A 20,896-nucleotide genomic window follows, 5' to 3' on the forward strand; every position below is an offset into this window, starting at 1 on the left:
TAATGCCGCGTATACAAAAGCACATCAATAACAGAAGTAGATATGATAAATTAATAAACAAATCAATTCAATTCATCAATCAATTAATCAATGCAATTGAGTATTTCCTAATGGATAAAAATAAAGTTAGTTCCATTAAGATAACAAAAAAGTCTTGATGTATTTGGGAATAGTATGAAATATGTAAGTATATGTTAGCGTATGAAATACGTTATTTTATTAATAACTAGTTATTCTAAACAATTCCTAAATATACTCGTTAATATATAAACTACACGATTTTACTAGTTAATATTATAAAGAATACCATTTGGGTTTTCGCTAATGTATTAAATTTTTTTTAAATTTGTTATTTGTTTAAGATTTTAATTAATAGTTCTAATAAATTGACGTTGTACAAATCAGAATCGACTTTTTAAAAATAAATATTTATATTTTATATATAGATTCAATAATAGTTTTAAATACATTAACTAAACCGTTATTGTTAGCTTATAAAATATCTAGTTAGTATGTAGAATAACTAGTTGAAATATGTATTTATGCATAAATGGATTGATTCAATACATCAACTAAAAGTACCCGTATAGTTCTATAGAATATAACTATAGTTATTTTATAGAATTACAGAATTACATACATTACGCTAGCATAATATATAATACGTAATATTGTATTTTCTGATTTTAAATGCTATTAATTACTAATTAAACCTTAAAAAAAATCTAAGAGCATATTTTTGAATTTTTATGTGAAAACGTGCTTGCTAGTCGTCTGTCATAATAATAAAATTATAATATTATAGTTATCACAAGTTATTATATAGCCATCGTTGGTGACCAATGTGTATGTGAGCGATCATAATAATATCTATATTTGTTACTTACCGTTATATTTTAGTTGTATTAAAATTTAACATTATGTATATGGTCTGTATGTTTTGATGACATAATTTATGAAGATAATTTAAAATGTAAGTAGTGTAAATAATGTTTTAATTTTAACTGCGCAAATTTTCAAGAAGAAAAAATTCAAAAAGTTGCGTAAAACAGCAGTCATGCTCAAAGTGTAACTTGGAGATTACGAAAGCTCCAACTTCCGAGTACTACTAACATTTCTATAACAATTCTTACAGAATATGAGTAATGTATGAGTTCCCAGGTCAAATCTTTCCTGAAACAATTAAGTTCTTATTTCTTCAGATAATGTTTCAAAATATAAAACGCAGGAATTCGTGAATAAAATATAGAACTTAAGGAAAAATAAGTTATTTTAAATAAACATTATACACATTTTAATTATTTTAGAAGAAAAATCTGTATAAGGTCATGTTGACGTATAATATTTATATACATTAGTGTACACACTTTACTAGTTATTATCAATAACTGATAATGAAGATTCCGTAAATAAAATTGATTCTATTCTAAACGTAAGCGTACCTGATACCTGTTCAAAATTATTTGTGTGTTTTGAGTCTAAAACCCAAATAGGTTGAAAGCTATTCTGGTGTAAAGAGAAAAAAAATATCTTAGTTAGATCTGCCAAAAATCAGAAATTGGTGGCTTAACATTACAATAGGGGTTGGAAATATATGGGTGATAAAATGAAAGTTTAAGAACAACTGCGATAATTGATCATGAGTAGGTATAATAATTATTATGTTATCATTAATCAATAGTTTAATCAATGATTGAATTACTATTTTTTTCTTTAAGTTATATTATTCGTTTCACTGTTATTATGCTAATAAACATTGCAGATAAGTAGTGTTGAAAATTAAGTACTTATTTTATAATACTAAATATTTCATTATTTCCTTAAAATATCGGAATTTACGAACAGATTTAACCTATTTTGATAATTCATCAATTTTGATGAAAATTGTTCATATTAGGAGTGCTAATTTTTATGAATTAATATTGTATAAAAAACTATTTATATTATAATTTATACATAATTTATATTAACAGAAAACTGGCATGATCCAAACAATTGTATTCATAATTTACTCGGGTAAAAATTGATTTATTCTTCTATGAACAGAAACCATAATGATTATGGCAATATATGGCGATGATTTTACTAAACAACATTTAGATATTGATTTGTACCTATATGAATACAGCTTTTGTATAAATATTATTAAATATTATTAAATTATTTATCAGTAATTGTGTTGTTATAAATCACTTTCCTCTGTATAATGATATAAATATTATATAGATCACCAAATCCTATAAATAAAAACTAATTAACTATTGATATTATTGTACATTTATTTATTTAATACTTCATCAAAATAGTTTAACTACTACTATTTGACGATTTCTTCACCCGGTACAGAACAATATAATAATTTAACATTATTTTCTATGGAAAGTAAAGTTGTAGAATGTACTATACCGTCTATAAACAATGATCCATGTTATTTGTTAGGTCAAGGTTAGGTATATCCAATGATGACTCCACAAAGTCCGTGTATTATTATATAGGTACACTAAATTTCGTTCAGCTTAGGTATTGACTTATATAGCTATTATTAATATTTTTTCGACCGTTCAATTAGGTAAATATTTAAAATATTTAGCTAACAACCTGATTTAAAAGAGTTCACATCTTATATATTTGTAATCGATTAAACAATACAATTTTAATTCAATGCTATTCATACCGTCATGTTTGTCGATCGTAGTTAATTAAACAAGTTTGACCCCCCCTCCCCATCGTATCGTTTTAATATTTAACACATACAAAATATCATCTTACGATATAAATACTTATACATTTTGGCCAAATAATCTCAGATTCGTCTTAAATTACTAGTTCAAAACGGTAATCAATGATAAACATTATACATAATATACCTACTTAATAACTTTATTAACTATTTTTGACATATTTTTAGAGTTACATTATTAAAAAAAAATCATTTTACAATAGTTGACTGATGCTACCATAATACATTATTAATTTATTTTGGTTTCATATAGTTGTCTAAACCTGTGTAATAAGTACACACTTTACAATGCATTTATACTTTTTTTTTCAAACAGTGTTAACACAATAGAATATATATATACTACCTATATAGGTATACTGAAGAAAACACAGTCAACAAACTCAAGACAAATTTTACATTGATAAATTATTGGTCATACAATTAAACTTAATCCTGCACAGATAATGATTGAAAATAATGAACATTATATTACAAAATATGTTGTGAATTGTGATACTATTATTCAATACTTGTACTTAAAAGTCTATCGTTTATTATACATAAAACGAAAAATACTAAAATATGTATTGCTATGCAGATTTTCACTCCGGTCAGTGTAAACGTTGTATGCAATTTCAAAAAACAGAATTACGATCGAAATACATAATCCAAATCCATATATCTGAAGCATGGGATATATTTCTTTTATAGAAACGCTGACAAACTGATTGGCTCGATTTGAAGAATCACACATCGGCTTTGCAGGTATCCATCGTCGTATGATTCGATTTTTAAGTCCGACCTCTTGTTGTTGTATTAATCTTAAATGTCATTATTATTAGTAATAAATATTATTTCAAGGTTACACATAAGGTGGAAATAAAATGTACATCTATATAAAACATGAATGGTATACCATATAATATTTCTGCAGTTTAAACTTTATTAATATATAATAACAATGGTAGTTTTATAACTTACTTTTGTTTTAAAATATCTTTATACCCAGATCTTTTAACCACCGCTAATGCGAGCATTGGCAATTTAAAAAGTTGAATCTCCGATAAACCACATTTTTCTTCTTCTAGCCACAATTGGCTAATTAACTTGTATGCTGATACAAAATCAATCTTGAAAAGATAAAATTATGTTAAATATATTCAAGTACGCTTCAGACTTACACCTTGTTATATTTTAATATGCCTCAACTGACCATAAACCCATGAAACTCTGTTCGAATTCTAGCTATGCCTGCAGATGCTAATGTAAACTTTTGCGTTCCGTGAGGTTTCATTTTTTTATCATAAAGTTTCCGTAAAAGTGGATCGTCCGTTTCCTAGATAATTAAACTACACTCATAAGACTACACAAACATGCATTATTATAGCTTATATTATGTAACATTTATTTACGTAAAAAATCACATGATTAAAAACAACATAAAACGCATTACATTTTAAATATAACAATTGAATCATGTATACATTTACAATATTTTTAAGTTGCGTCGTGACGATTAGAAATATAGAAAAATGTAGTAGCACACTCCAGTTCTAAGAGGTGGTTGGTGGGGAGGGGATACAGAAGATAATATCGGCTCAAATTAAATAAATATTTCAGCTTTTAGAATTTAGTATAATTCCATTATGGTAATATAAAATAATAGGAGAGAAAGAAATCTAGAAAAAAGATAAAATATATAAGTACTGTAATACGTTTTTACTCAAGATACTTAAATAATTAAATAAATAACATAACCATTTTCAAATGTTTCATTTTTAATTGTTTAATCTGGAAATTTAATTTTCCTTCATGAAATATGAATGCATGTTTTATGTTAAATCGGTAAACTTCCGCATACTGAAGGACTTTGAGGGTTTGAGACCTTGTGAGTTCTACAGGTCTAAATACTATATGTTTGGATAATTAATCTGGTCCCGTTGAAATATTATAGTTGTAAATATTGTATTGGTATAAAGAAGGGTAAATCATTCATTCTCCCCCCCCCCCAAATATGCATAAAACGTAGAGCAAAATTGGGTATAATATATTATGCTCTAACGTCAAAACGGATAAAATAAAATTTCGTATTTAGATTAGTAATGGCTTAAATTAATTTTATATCTCACTTTTGTTTTATTTCAGCATGTAATTCATCTATAATATGCAAAATCATTAAATGCACAGACCTGACAATGACAATTTTATACTGACTATATGTATTAGGTGTAGTATATTATCACCCATTATTTGCAAAACATCACGTATCGAACGCGCCGGCCTGTTGTACCTAAATACCTACTGTAATAATATGCTGGTAAAACGTAATACACTTACGCCGAAGTATACATCATTGTACGGATTGTCTTGTGCGCTAAACGTCATCGATGATTCCACCAAATCGTTAGTGGTCCTAATCGAATTGCTGGGTGACTGGAGTAATGCGACGATGCTGGCCGAGTACGACGTAAACAGAAATACAGCAGTCAAAAACAGCACGAAAATAGCGACCCGTATGGACCCCGCATTAAGATTCATTGTGTAGCCTGTCAAGAAAAAACCAATATCGTGTGTATAGTAAATAATAATATTGTGTTATATTATAATAACCTAACCTAACATTATCGTTATTTTCACCACGATGAAGTTTCGGGCAATGAGAATCTCAGAAATTTAAGAAGGCGCGTGTTGGGGGGGAATTCAAAAGGCTATGATAACAGATACACAATGGATATCATAGGCCATAGGGGATACATTTTGGTCAAGTGTGATGATTTTAATAAGCCATGTTCTTTATGACTTTGCAAAATAATCTTGACTGGGCCTTGGTGGTTTAACGTGTCATTTACACAGTAAGACAAGTGTGAGTATAATAATATGAATTATTAAGTCCTTTACATAAACGGGTATGTACGGGTCAGATAACAGGCACCATCTCGAGTACAGAAAAGTGCACCACTGTCATATAATATGTCATCCTACAAGAACCGCCAGGATAATTGCGGCACATTAATAATATATTATGTAATTACACGTCTATATGGATCGGGCTAATAACATACCTTGTTGGCAAATTGCTCCGTGAACGATCGTAACCGAGTCTAAAATGTTAAGCGTCTCTACTTCGCCCTTCTTGAACCTTCGGGTCATCCGGGACAAAAACGCGATGAGGATCGTGAATCCGATAAATGTGAAAAGCGTCACCATCCACACTTCGAACTTGAACGGTAGAATGCAAATGTTGTGGACACTGGATAGTGGTGGTTGTTTGAACAACGCTGCCGCTCTTCAGTGAAAAAATATACGATAACATAAAATCTTTTTTTATATAAATATAGTAATTTTGTTATGACGCATATATAATCACGAGCAAACTGTTTCGACAACGAGTTGTCTCTGCTTACTGTCTATAAAACGTCCCTACGGTGTAATCAATCACAGTCATTCGATCGTTTCTCATGAATGCGCCGATGCCGCTGAAATCACACTCTTCTCTTTGTAGTTGACCTGTCAGTCCACTAAACGAAGCATTCCCCATATCCCAGCCAAAACTATTGACGATACTTAGATCTATTCTATACAAAATATAATGCTACTATTAACATTATTTAGCTATACCTAATATAAATATTGTATATTATATTATATTTTGTTTATAATTTTACTCCATCTCTAAAATATTAAAGAATAATACATTATGATTTTTAAATGGTATAAGTATTTAAATACTTTTAACCTGAAATATTAATCAAACATATTTTTACTCGCATATATACCTGTATAAATAATAAACGGTTTCAAAAGTGGTCATATCGATGGAGATAATTGGATAGAGTAGGAGTGTAGGTCAGTTGAAGGTATCAGTTAAATCAAGTCATAAACATAAAAAATTGTAAGTTATAATAATCAATAGTTAACACACAATAACTAACTCTTTAAGCTTAAAGTTAATATTGAAAAATAATATCTTCAACAAAACTTGACTGTTTTTTTTTCAATTTTGTAATATAATTTTTTCTTACTTAAAATTTAGTTGATCCTGTAATATCACGTTCAAATCGTAGTGCATCTGAGCGAATGTGTCTAGATCGGTGTCAGCAAATGGATAGAACCCTTTGAATTTGCTTGGTTCTGATATCTAACGAGAAATAGTGACAAAACTAAATAGGTAAATAATAATAATAAATTATCAGGAATATTTATGGGAGTGACTGTGGGGTTGCAGTATCCCTCCCCTAAATGGCTGAGATGCAATTTAATCTAAATGTTTTATATGTAGGTACATATTTTGTACTACAATCTTATTATTTCAATGTTTATTATTATATGTTAACATCTCATGTAGGTATATGATTTATTTTTACACCAACAGTTTTTTTTAAATGCAACATATTTTTTGCTAAAGGTTATATTATAAAACATATGAAACTACTTTATATAAAATTATACAGACTTAATACTATCAGGAAAATTTAACTATAGAAGGCCGGTATACCCTTTCTAATGGGCAAGACACCAATTTCATATACTTTTGTTAGTCTAATTTAATGCTTTTTGTTCAAAGCTTATCAATCATTCTGGCAACAATTAATGATACATTACATGTTAAAAGTACACAGTTTAATTGTTTAAAAAAAACAAATATGCCATCGTGTGACGTACACTAACTTCAAAATCTTTTTTATTGCGTGGTAGGTTAGGTTACAATATTATTATGAGTGACGTTATTATGTTTCATATTGCATTTGATCTATAAGTTTCGATTTGATTTGATCCACGTGCTTACCTAACATAGAAAAGATAATGACATATCTACTCACGACTCACCACGGTAGTCGCCTTCAATGTGATACCTCGTAAGTTGGACTTGAACGAGATGGAGTCATTTTTTTCAAAATAAATTCCATCGCTCGTCACCATCCCGTGTCTGTTCACTTGGATTCTTTCCATTTTACCGACTTTGAAACCCTCCCATATTTCCCACCCACTGGCAGTGTCGATGAACAGGAACACATTGGATTCTGGTAGAACGTACGCTTCACTTAAATGCATTTCGAACGTCTCGAGCGCAATCGCCGATGTGTTCATCACGCGACTTTCGTTTCGCCGTGAGTTTATTAGTATCCAATCATTTTGCATGTTAAAAAGTCTGTGTTTCGAAGCCTGCAAGCGCATTAGATATAATATTATTCATAGGTAGGTCGCCATTATAATTCGATTACTTATTATTTTAATTTTTTTTAATATGGTTTATAATGACGTGAATGGATTGCCCTCAGTTTATAATTTAGTTTTATAAAAATAATTATCGAGCTCATTTAGTTTATGAATAAATAACCAAAAGCTATTTTCCATGTAATAAGCGTTACAATGGAAATTAAAAATTGCAACGTAAAATGTATTTATTGTATTGTAAAGTACACTAAGTACAGTCAGACGTCGGTAAGACTGATACAATGCGCGCGTGTCTTAACAATATTATGAAATGTTTGGTAAAGTTGTGTTGAAAAACATATATAGGCGCATATTATATGATAAATTCATCGTTTAAAATTAACGACGCGATAGAAATCTATCAACTCCACCGAAACCATCTTGTTTTGAAAAAATATACATACTGCAGACTCCACGTGCCATTGATTCTGCCGAATAATATTCTGCATAATATGGATAATATGAACCTATGCCTATAGACTTTGTCGGCTATATCTACTGCTCATTGCTGGTACCATCACCATATCGATTCTTCCAAGTCTTAGATTCATAAAAATGGTAGAAACCAGTTGTACGTTTTAGACTGCATGGATTTTTCACTGAATATTGCTTATTAAAGTAATTCATTTATAACACAAGTCATAATGTTAAATTTAATAATGTAGACAATTATTTTGTTTTAATATGTTGTATGATTTATTTAAAATACCTATACCTTGACTTATATATGATATAGATACGTTATATAATTAATGTAGAATATAATTAGTATAATTTATTTGAAAAAAAAACATTAAGCAACGAACCATAACTACAAACACTTAAAGCTTATAATTTTTAAATATTTAAATATTATATTTAATTTAAAGCTTGGCATTATCGATAAGTAGTTAGTATAAACAAGTAGCCGACCGTGACGAAGTAGATACAAAATTGGCGATGTACGCAACAATGAAACGCTAAAATACTAAACATATACATCTCGGCTATTCATTGTTAATAAAAAAAAAAACCGATAAAAAGTAATCAAGCCTTATTGGCTAGACGGCATTCGCACGGCGTAATGTATAATGACAATAATAAAATTATAATATGTTATAAAATAACAGCAGAATACCTTCCGAAATAACGTGGTCGGGATCTGAACACTGCAAGACACGTCGACCAGAATCCCATATCTGTACCAGGTTGCGTGCACTGGAATCAGGGACGGACGGAAATTTACCGATATGTCGGCCGACGACAGTGCCAATAGTAGTCGGCTGTTTGCGTCTGAAGAACGTCGTGCGTAAAATATGAGTGTTATATATGTCAGTATGGATTTTTTCGGTTCGGATTTTCAAAAACCACAGTGGTTACAAAACAAAAATAAAAATAATTTCACCTGTGGGCCAGCATGTGGTAGCCGTTACGGTTTGCACGTGATTGTGTGCAAATACTCTGGTCAACGCGTTTATCAATCCATCGTATTCCACCGACGTCCTAAATGTCGACGCCGCAAGACACAACCATAATATCATAGGATTTCGCATTTCGATTGGTACCTACAAAAAACCAAACGAAAAATGTAAATCGATTCGAACCCTCAACTACTCGCCCTGCACACGAATGGCACACTTTATTAGTCAAATAATGGCGCTGGACTATCACTATTTAAATATAAACTTTATATTGGGAGAGTGGGAAATTTGAGCCACAAATCGCGTGTTTAATTTTTTTTTCTATTTCAACTGAAAAAGAAAAAAAGGTATTTAGTCAATATTTAATTTAGATGTATCAAAAGAGGGTCAGATATTATATTTATGTCAAATATTATATCAAAGGATACGCTAAAAAAATAATGTGTATGATATTTTATTAACATAAATATTACATTTTATTTATTTTATGAGTTTTAGATATCATATTATTACATTGTTTTATATTATTATGAATATTATGTAGGAGCACTTTGTTGAAACAGTCAAGTATCAAAAAATTATATTATTAATATACTGTGAAAGATTTTATTTTTATTTTTATAGTATTGTTGTGTAGCAACACTCAACAAAAATATATTGCATGTATCGTTTAAAACAAAAATTACTTTAGATATTTTAACTTATTATGCGTCGTATGCATATAATTATTAATTTATATAATATCTACTCGATTGAAAAAAACCAGTTCGATAGTAAATTGGAAAAGTTGTTAGGTAGTCAATTATCCAGAGTACCTAAAACCTAAAACACGTTCACAATGATAATTATTTCCTTAAAATACATTTGTTTTCAAATTAAATTTTGTTTTTAAAAATGTTCAAATATAAAATAATTAATTAGGATATTTAACTTCTCAAGAGTATCACCTTATTTAAAGTTAAGCCTTATTGGTTTCAACGTGTAATACCTGCAGTGAAACAATATTAATTAGTGGTAAGGGTGTGTTTACATGACTTTTTTATATGATTATCGGACAGTTGGTATTTAATATATTATATACTATATACCTACTACTGAATTGATATAAGATTGATACAAGATTTATGTGATTTTTTTTTCTAACATTGTGACTAATTTACAATTTCAATTCCAAGAAACTTAATTTAATTTAATTTTTAGTTTTTAAATCATAAGCCAAGTGTCACTAATGGGTTCTAATGGCACTTATTACTCATAGATTATCCGCATCAGTAATCCCTCACTCATCCTTATACTTATATGCAAAATAATATATAATAATATATGTACATAAATTAATATTACTAATAAATAATAATATAATATGTATAAATATTTTTTCTTGCAACAGTGTGCTACTATATTATTAGCTAATGAAAAAACGCAAAATATTCCTGTAAGTTGTGTTGCCTATACTAACGGAGTTTTGAATTATTTAATGTATTTTCCGATAGTATAATTTAATCAGGGGGGACGGAGTGGCCGAGCGGACTAAGGCGTCGGTTGCGACGCACACCGGCGATGGTTCGATACCTCGGTCGCGGGTGGCATTTTTCTTCGGGCAAGTCACGGTGTCCGGAGAACAATCAAGGCCTATCATGCCCCCATCCCCCACCCGGGCATGATAGATACCAACGGGTGCCCAAATCAAAAATTCTGCCAAAACAAACACACACGTGTAAACAAATCTACAGTACCCTCCCCTTCAGTACCACAGGCTAAAGACCTAGTAGTCAAAGCCTTAACCCTAATAAAAAAAAAAATTTAATCCGGTAAATATTTTATAAATAATAGGTACATAAATGATTTTAAATTGTTGTTTATTTATTTTTTTTTTTTCTATAGACAATGTAATTTTTAAAATATTTAGACACATAATTATAGTTTTGGTAATTTCAATTTCAAATTATTTATAAAACGAATCCATTCACAGAATTTTACAGAACGTGGGTATTTACTTATTTCTATGCCATCACGATGTACTATAAAGGAAAATTTACTATTTTAGCAAAATATTAGATCAATCTACTGTATTAATATTTGATAAATAAATTACATACAGACTAAAGTATAGTAAAATATCCTTAGAAATGGAGGCCAACATGGAGGTCTTAATTTCAAATGGTTTAACAATTTAATATTTAAATCAAATCTAACTCTTCTATTCGAGATTCCTACTCAATAACAAGGTTACACGCCTACTAGATAACATAGGTAGCAAGCTAGTATTATTTGTTACACTTCACTTTTATTGAGTTTGGCGCTAACCCACCGAAATGTCGAACTTATCAATATTTATAATTTAATTTAATATATAATTACCTATTTTATAGTACCTATGTATTATAATAAGTTTTAGTATTATATTATTGAATATTACAAAGACATTTTAAGATAATAATATTATATGATATTATTTTGAGTAGATATACCGCAAAACTGGTTAGGTAAATACAGTTTTCAATTTCAATTGCATGCAATTTTTCAATGGAAATATCAAGCCAACATATTAATATAATTATTGTAAAAAGTTAGTGGTCTATGCTGCAATAGAATATAATTGTGACCAAATAAATTATTTTATAAGATATATTCAACGTATAATATATTTATTATTTTTTTGAAACCTCCTTTAGTGCAGTTATACATTTTTACGATAAGGAACTGGCCCAGCCATTTCATCGTGCATCCCGTACCTGTACAGGTGTTTTCGCTCGCCTCGTAATTTGGTTTCCTGTCCGTGTATTTGCGGATACCCTTTATGTCGACTGCCGTACTGCACGCGTCCACCAAAAAGTTCCTGGTGGCCAGTTAGCCATCGCTTGAGTAGCTCGATCCTTCAGCGCGCTGACCTCATTCAAACAGTTTGGAACCAACATTCACTATAATAAGCTCTTGCAGGTTCCAGTATATCCGCAGTCGCTGTCTATGCTTCCGCCCCGCGCACCACGATCACCGTCGACTGAGTGTCGTTATTTGGCACCTCACCACTTCCGGTCACGAGTTCCGGACACAGACAACGGGAACACGTGACCACCTTCAACTGGTTGCCCGAAGACTTCAAAGAACTAGGCGCATATGTCTATAATGATTGACCTGTCATGCCTGTTCGACAAAAACGTTGAATGTGGCCATAAATTTGTCACATGACGCATTCGTTTTCGCCACGTTTAACCGCAACTAGGAAGACCTCAAACTTCCTCAGCATACAGTCGTACGCGCTAAAACGCCGATTCCGACCACCACCAGCATGATCAGCACGGTCACTTGTGTAGAATATCGTACTGATGTAGGTACCTACAAGTATTCATTTTTTTATTTTACGAAAAAAGTGAAAGTATATTTTAGTCCCATTATCTGTAGTTTAAAATTTGTTTTCACTATAATATGTACCTATATATGTAATAGGTAATCCTTTGTTATTAATAAAATATTCGCTTGAGTCTTGGCAAAAAATGCAGAAAAACGCTCGACCTTATACGGCCGTAGACCTATTAAAAAAAAATGCTCGACCATTATTGTCAGATGATCCGATCTAAATATAAATATAACACGGCAATTTAAAGTAATATTGTGAATTGTGTGAACGTTGTCGAAGCAAGACAAGTGCTATATTATACAATCAGAATATTTTACACTATAACATAATATTATTACCCACCCTTACATTAAAAAAAGGAATTTTCAAAGACGATAAATGTTAATTAACGATAACTCCGTGGGTCCTGGCTAATATTTTCTAATAAGTCTATTTAATTCTAAAAATGTATGAGAAATAAAGTTTAAACTATTTACAATTAAAACAATTTATTGTAGCTTCACTGGTGTTTAAAAGTTTCTTAGTTTTACGATTTTCTCAAAAAATAATAAATTTCAATTTTACCATTTTGACAATATTTTACAACGAACTTCCGTTGAATTATACTGTCGCTGTATGAAATATTTTCAGTAATATCACCTCCTCTCCGCCAACCTTAAAAAAAATATAATAATAATAATAATAATAATATAAGAATTGCATGTAAAGCCCGTAAATTCCTCGCATTGCTTATTGGAAGTACTAAACTAAATAAAAATACAACTACCGCCGGAGCAACATATACACGCTTGTCACGTATATTACATGTTATTATTATGTATACTTGTTCCCGAAAAGCATAATATAAAACATAATAAATTCAATGTCGGGTAATACGAGCTGCTATATTGTAATAATATACGTAGATATAATAAACAAATGATAAATCATCATTAATTTAATATAACATTATTATAACATTATATTGTGATAAATATAAAATACGATTTTCGTACGAATTTTTCGTCCTTTAACGGAAAATAAAATGTCTTCTCCTGTTAATAATAACAATATTATAGTACTTACACTGTATTATAAATTATAATAGCAATTATTATTTACCACAACTTACAGTTCGTCCTCGTCATCACTCATCGCTGCAGCAATATAGTACGATAAATGATTCGTGTATAGACGGCGGATCGTGCTGTGGCGTTAAAAAAACGTACCCATTTGATAATAATAAATTATAACAATACGTCTTGTCCCCGAGACCTCTTATGTCACGGATGAAAATTATTATCGTAAATCATATCGCGATAACCGTAGTCGACCGGTTTGTCAGACTGTTGGCCAAAAACCACGTCGTATCCGCTGAGCAGAAGTGCGTAACAAAAAAAAATTTAATACACCGGCACTATATAAACCAACACAAACAGTCTTGTGCAGAGGGGTGGGGGTGACGGGGATGAAGAAAACAAACATCAACTCGCATATTATCTAAGGTGGTTGTTATATCATATGCGTAGGTCGCCGAAAAGCCGTTTGCCTAACGAATACATCAAACCTGTACAGCACTACAACAACAGTAGCACTATTTCCCTCACTCTCTCTCTCACTCTCACTTTATATATATATTTCTCTTTTTCTATATACATAGTATAGCGAGTGTATGGTAGGTACGTATTGAAATGAAAATATGAATCATTTATCAATCGTAAAAACTGTGTTTGAAAAAAAATAAAATATTCGTACTATACCGCACGTACAAAAAACGTAATATTATATTTTTTATCGACAAACATCGGAGGAACTGGTCTTGAAATTAAAAATTGAATTCGACCGACGAGTGAAGACTTTTTTCATCTTCTGTCGGTCTCAAATTCCGTTTTTATTTCTTTTAAATTGTTTTATACGACTTACACCGCCACGGTGACTGCAGCTGCACTGTTATAATATGGCAGTTAGTGTCTGTAATGTATATGTGTATGTACAATTTCCCAAGTTCTTTTTGTCCACCGCTCGACGGTTATAATATCATTAAAATTAATTATCGAAAGACCTAACATGCTTACACGCGCGCGCTCACGATTATAAAGAGTAGTCGACCACGGCAGCGGCAGAGTGCACTGCACAAGACGCTTTTACAATCGGTTCACAAAGCACCGATGATAGAGGTACAATGGAGGTACATATAATACGGCTGGCGTGGTGCGGCCGTTGACTAGCTCTTTCTTCGGATTAATAATAAAATCGTTTAGTCTTCGGTGTCCGTGCGTAGACGGTGGAAACGACAGTAGTTGTAGGAAAACTCGAGAGTCGATTCGTGTACAATAAAACTAATAGTAATAATAATGGATAATGATATAATAATAATATATTATTATATTATGTTGTGTTTATGGTCGGTCGCTTAGCCTTATAGTATGAGTATACAAATGTGTCTGTAAATAATATTATACACACACACACACACGTCATGTTTTTTTTTCACTCGCATAACGCATAATATACACATTAAAAGCACTGACAATAAAAATTAATAATGAAAGAAAACGAACGAGCGCGAGTTGTTTTTTTCCTCCGGTCGTAATGTTCTTTTTGACACTCACACACTATAATAATATTATCACGATATCCGTATTTTACGAGTGAACACTAACCGATAATGATTTATCTGACTGCCGTGTAAGTCCAACGAGCGCGTCTTGTGTGTGGCTGAAATGGTTTCCGTCGTCGAAAAGGACAGAGTGCGCACACTTGAAACGGTTAGCACATTTTTTGAAACTTTAATCTTTTGCAGTGTGTGTAAGTTGTTGTCGACGAGAGCAAATCGCGTACATTTAGAGCAGCGTTGTGGTGTGCCAAACTGTAATTAAATGACAATAATATTATTATATTATTATGTGTGAATTATGAACCTATCGATTTGAGGCCAACCGCGACGATAATATGATGTGTAGTAAATCACAATTATAATGATCGTTATCCTCGACGGTCGACCACGGAATTTGACGGTTCTTCCATGATGTAGTGACGGTGACTTTTTCTTCCACCTTCGAAATATCATGTCGGCGGCTGCCGCTGCTCGTGGCGGTAACTAATCGTATCAGATCGGGGAAAAAAATTGTCGATGATTTATAAACGACATTACGAGTTATGACAAATAATAATATTTTTCTGAATACCTAATAATATACAATATTTCTATTTCTCGTATTATATATTATTATAATAATACGCTACATAGCTATACCTACTGTTGGTATTGCGCTGTTCGATTTATGTACATGGGTAGGTAGTATTGCGGAAAATATAAATGCCATTCTAAAAATACAATGTCAACTAAACGTTGTGAAAAAAATCGAATGGTTGTGCGGTTTGCAAAGTGATCGATCCGAATAAACGTGTTAAACGAGATTAACTGCAATAATTGCGAATGGCGAGTGTAAGTAGGTATACGCACACCTCGTATGTATGTATATAATAAATTTAACAATATAATCGCTGCGTCGGACGTTTATTCGCAACGAGTTTTTTCAATAATTCATCTGCAATAATCACTGAACATACTCCCGTGCTATAATAAATAATGATGACAATAATAATAATAATAAAAACAATCTTCGTTTTTAGACAAAAATATTGGCCGGTCACAGTAAGTTCGATGTGGCACTCAATATACGAGGAAACTAAATGCGTCACGATTTCACATTATTCATTTTCATGAAATATACGTCTTTCCGTTAATCTTGTCGGCTGCTGATAAGTATAATATATAGTGCAGAAAACGACCGTATATATAAACCAAGAATAACGAAAACTACGCGAAACGCCTAAATGTCTGTCGGTGCAACATTTTCATTGCCTCTTCCACGATTGAGATTTTTGACGATTGCGCTAAACAAAAATATGACAATATTATTCGAGCGTCATTTAAATGGATCCATCATGGTATATTATAAGACGTTATAACATATGTATCCCAACCCCGTAAATATAACGATTTATACTATACTATAACTCTAGAAAACAATCGTTTCCCCGAAAAAGCATTTGAAGGTGTCACCCGATAAGTTCATCGAAATATTTTTTACTGAGATTTAATACAGATAACAATAATATGTAGGATTAAAATTGTTAGACGGGAGTAACTCCCAACTGTTGGGGTCTCAATATTTGTTGTCAAAATAATATATGAGTAATCAAAAAATAATCTGTTTATAGTATACCAGTTTACAGTTTATACAGTGGTATTACCTGCGCTTTAAGAGGACGTGATACCCGCATGTGTTGTCTCCGTCTTACAAGTGCGTACCAAACAAATTGTACGCTCAGCAGAACACGACGTGTAGCTCCGTTAGTTTAAAAATTAAAGTGAATTGACCTCTTATAAAATCTAAAGGTAAGACTATTATCTAGAAAACCTTATGGGCTTTTTATTATATTTTTATTTTAAAGCGAGTTATGAGTATTTTAAAATTGTAAATATTTTGTACATCTATTAACTGTGGGAGCATAAAATAATATTATAACAGTTAAAAATGTATTTTTCTTAAAAATATTCTTGACTAAAATGTTTAGTTGTTTTAGGAAGTGATTTAATAATTAATAATATCATACATGGTCGACATTTGTACTGTAACACACTTATATAGCTTTTTTAACCATTCCAATTTCCAGGGATCTAATATATCTGCATTGGTATAGTAATAAAATTATACTTACAATTTGTTTTACCAACAGTTACTTTCGAAGAAATTACAATTTATGTGTATACAATAAAATAGATGACATTTTGTTTTAGCTTTAAATATAACATTATTACCTACCTATATAATATATATTTAAATTTGTTTGTGTAAAACTAGCTTGACTTAATAATATAATATAATATATTACAATAATTTACCTTAACCTAGTTAAAACCCTGTTACTGCGTATAAAATATAATATAATAATATATTATATCTAGTTCACCACAGCTACATTTATTCATTTATATCTAACGCTAACTTTCAGCAATAATTGCTATCTTTATGAGTGTTTATGATTGTGTACAGATTACGGAACAAGTTACGTATTTTATCGCATTATAATATAGATGTGTGTACATCGTTAAACGTTTCTGTGTCCGTTTCACGAAGCGGTCATCGTAATCTCTATCCGTTTCACGAAATGCGTATAATAATAATTTACACTAAATGCGAATTCATAAAAATTTGTTCCAACGCAATTGGGTCCAGACGGGTTTATTTTCCCCACAGCGATCGATAGTCAATATTTAATTTTTTTTTTCTTGACGTACCTATCTGAATTTATAATTATTAATTAGTACAAATGCATGCTATCGTAGATACCTACTATTAGCTATAATATATTTATGGTATTTTCGTAGAGTGATTTCGCGGTTCACTGCTTATAGAGTGCTTAGACTATGCCATTTATACATAGGACTGTGATCTTATCAATACCTACCTGTAATTATCTGTGGAGTATTTTATTTCCCGTTTTTTTCTAACCTCACTTTTCGGTAGAGTTGTGCTTTTTATAAGTACATGCGTACATAATTAAATGGAGTGGAGTGTAAAAACTAAAATAATATTACAAACTATGGTTAGATCATGCCGTTGTCGGTATAGATAGAGATCAGTTTTTAAAAAGGTACCTACCTATAGGACCAAAGTACGTACACGAAAAATTACCACTGCAGAGGTGAGAACCTGTCGCGGCAAAAACGAATACAAATATATATCAAATACAATAATACAGAAGTATGAAATTTAATGACGATGGGTCTTTTTACAGTGAATTCGCTTATTATTCACTAAATAACTATACTTTATTCGAAATTTTGTTTTTTGAAAATAATGTGCGTAATGTAATTTATATAATATATTTTTTTAAATTCTGAAATGTTTAAGTTACAATTTTGGTATTTAAATGGTAACATATAATATTTTATATTTTAGTATTTTACACTCTGAAACAGACAAGTATTTAGTACATCACTTTGATCGTCTAAACACTGAAATATGAAATGTTTACGTTAATAATTATTTTGTTCGAATAAATGATGAAATATTCAAAATATAGAGTATGGATGTAAATTGTAGAGTATCACTATAACTGAGTGTTGATACTGTGTTTTCACCCAAAAACCTACGAAGTCAACAAATAAAGGAAACAAAAATGGTTATCAAATAAATATGCATAATATGACTTATAATTTTCACGTGTTTTCAAAAATATTTATAATTATTATTATTTTGATAACTCCTGGAAAGAAAGTGCTAATTTAATTTATTTTTTTTAATCGGTTTTTTGTATGCTTACTTATAAAAGTTTATTTATCAATGGTCTATAATTATAATTATTTAATTTTTTGATACTTAACAGAATATTTTTTAATTTTGTTATTTTTTAAATTGTGTTTTGCTTAGAACAAATCCATGCTATAAGACTTCACGCAGAACAACTTTGTTTATTTTTGGATTTAACAATCGTTTAAAATCATTTTTTAACTACGAAAGTAGATAATATATATCAGTTTATTTCTCTCCTAAACTATTTGATATTTTGAGTTAGCTAGTGCTGAGCCCACGAGCTGTTTAAATAATCACATATACCTAGTAATTTACATAACATTATACAATCTAAGGGCACCGAAAAAATATTGTCCAACCAGTTGTAATAATTATTCGTAAGTGGTCACGTACTCACGCTGGCCGTTCGTGTCAATCAAAATTTGCAGGTGATATCCCGCGAAATAATTTATCCAGTAATTTTCGCACATACACGGATCCCAGGCGGAGAATATAATATGCGGCGGAGGTCTAAGCTCGTATCGGTCCGCGTGGCGACGGACCATAACGTTAATATATTATTATTATTATTATTATTATTATTATTATTATTATTATATGATATAATAATCGGGTCGTTTCTATTCACTGTAAACGACGATTTCCGCAATACGCGTTTAAATAATAATAATACTGGCAATTCCTATGCGACCCCGCGAGCCGTCCGCGTACCTTTAACGCATATTATAATAATATTTGTAAACGTATACACCAATCCACCACGGACGTGATATGGCTCTGTTTTGGCATGGTGTCGAGAACGCACACACAATTAATAACGCGCGAAAAAATTAAAAACTCGCAAATGAACCGCGGCAGAGAGGTATATATCGCGTGTATAGCTTAGGCGTACGCCTTAGTGACCAGTGCCAATGTATAATATTATATTATTATTATAGTTATATAGAAGTGGGCATCAAAAAAAAAATTCAAACGTGCTGTCGATACCTATAACAGCATTAGATTATATATTGATATTCACACGCTCGTCGCGGAGTGTTAATTATCGTGGGGATTGTTGTAGCAGTTTGATATTCCAAAGCCGATTTCAATTTTTTGATGTTATAAGCCCTCCTCACATCGCGTTATGGCACTTAAATAATAATAGCAATTTATATTATAATAAAATAATAATAATAATAATAATATATTATTATTATTTATTTAATTATTATATTTTAATTCATACATAATAAATATCATCGTCACGTCTGATGTGATCTCAGTATGCCTAAATAATTGTCGTTGTACTCGAACTCAGTCGTCGGAGAAAATAAGAAAATGTTGAGTTAATAGTCAAAGGATTTTATGATTATTGATTCGAATGAGCTCGGAGTACGATATTATTCGACACTCACAATCACGCCTAAGTGAATTCTTTATTACTTAACGTATTTGAAGATAATTTTTAAAATGTTAACTATAATTTTAAGTATTCAAGTATTCAACACAAGTATTAAGCACTTAGTCATTTAGAAATATACTTAAAATATTGTTTTTAGTAAAATTGTTCCTCACTGCATGTATAAATTGCATCATATTTGATATTAGTAGAGGCATGACTGAAAAAAAACAGAATTAACAGACTTTATTGCTGAATATTTATAAAATTATAGAACAATACCTGAAATGCCCCCTTTGCCCCCTGGATCATCTGCTACTGGCGGTCAGGGGCAATCCATTTAAACAATAATCGTACGTCAATATACCTCGCGTGCTCGTTGAAATTATATATTAAGTAATTTTACAATTACCTACGTTCAGAGATAATGCGACTGCAATATTACATTAATTCGTACTACGTTTATCTGGAATTTTTTGAACAACGAGACAATCCTCGATGTTCGAAATAGGTTAG

The 20,896-nt window shown here is 30.7% G+C and overlaps 1 protein-coding gene across 1 annotated transcript; it reads right to left on the reverse strand.

Annotated features, from left to right (window-relative positions):
• Window positions 1-2,798: 2,798 nt before the first annotated feature.
• LOC132941362 (glutamate receptor ionotropic, delta-1-like) lies at window positions 2,799-12,120 on the reverse strand. The gene is made up of 11 exons (XM_061009388.1): window positions 12,072-12,120; window positions 9,321-9,480; window positions 9,054-9,208; window positions 7,550-7,885; window positions 6,745-6,860; window positions 6,127-6,297; window positions 5,785-6,008; window positions 5,060-5,268; window positions 3,936-4,058; window positions 3,704-3,852; window positions 2,799-3,543 (listed from the first exon to the last, which is right to left on the reverse strand). Exons 2-11 carry the CDS (start codon window positions 9,466-9,468, stop codon window positions 3,267-3,269), a joined length of 1,908 nt encoding a protein of 635 aa, XP_060865371.1. The 5' UTR covers window positions 9,469-9,480; window positions 12,072-12,120; the 3' UTR covers window positions 2,799-3,266.
• Between the last annotated feature and the right edge of the window lie 8,776 nt (window positions 12,121-20,896).

This window comes from Metopolophium dirhodum, chromosome 3 (assembly GCF_019925205.1).
Source record: "Metopolophium dirhodum isolate CAU chromosome 3, ASM1992520v1, whole genome shotgun sequence".
NCBI lineage: Eukaryota > Metazoa > Arthropoda > Insecta > Hemiptera > Aphididae > Metopolophium > Metopolophium dirhodum.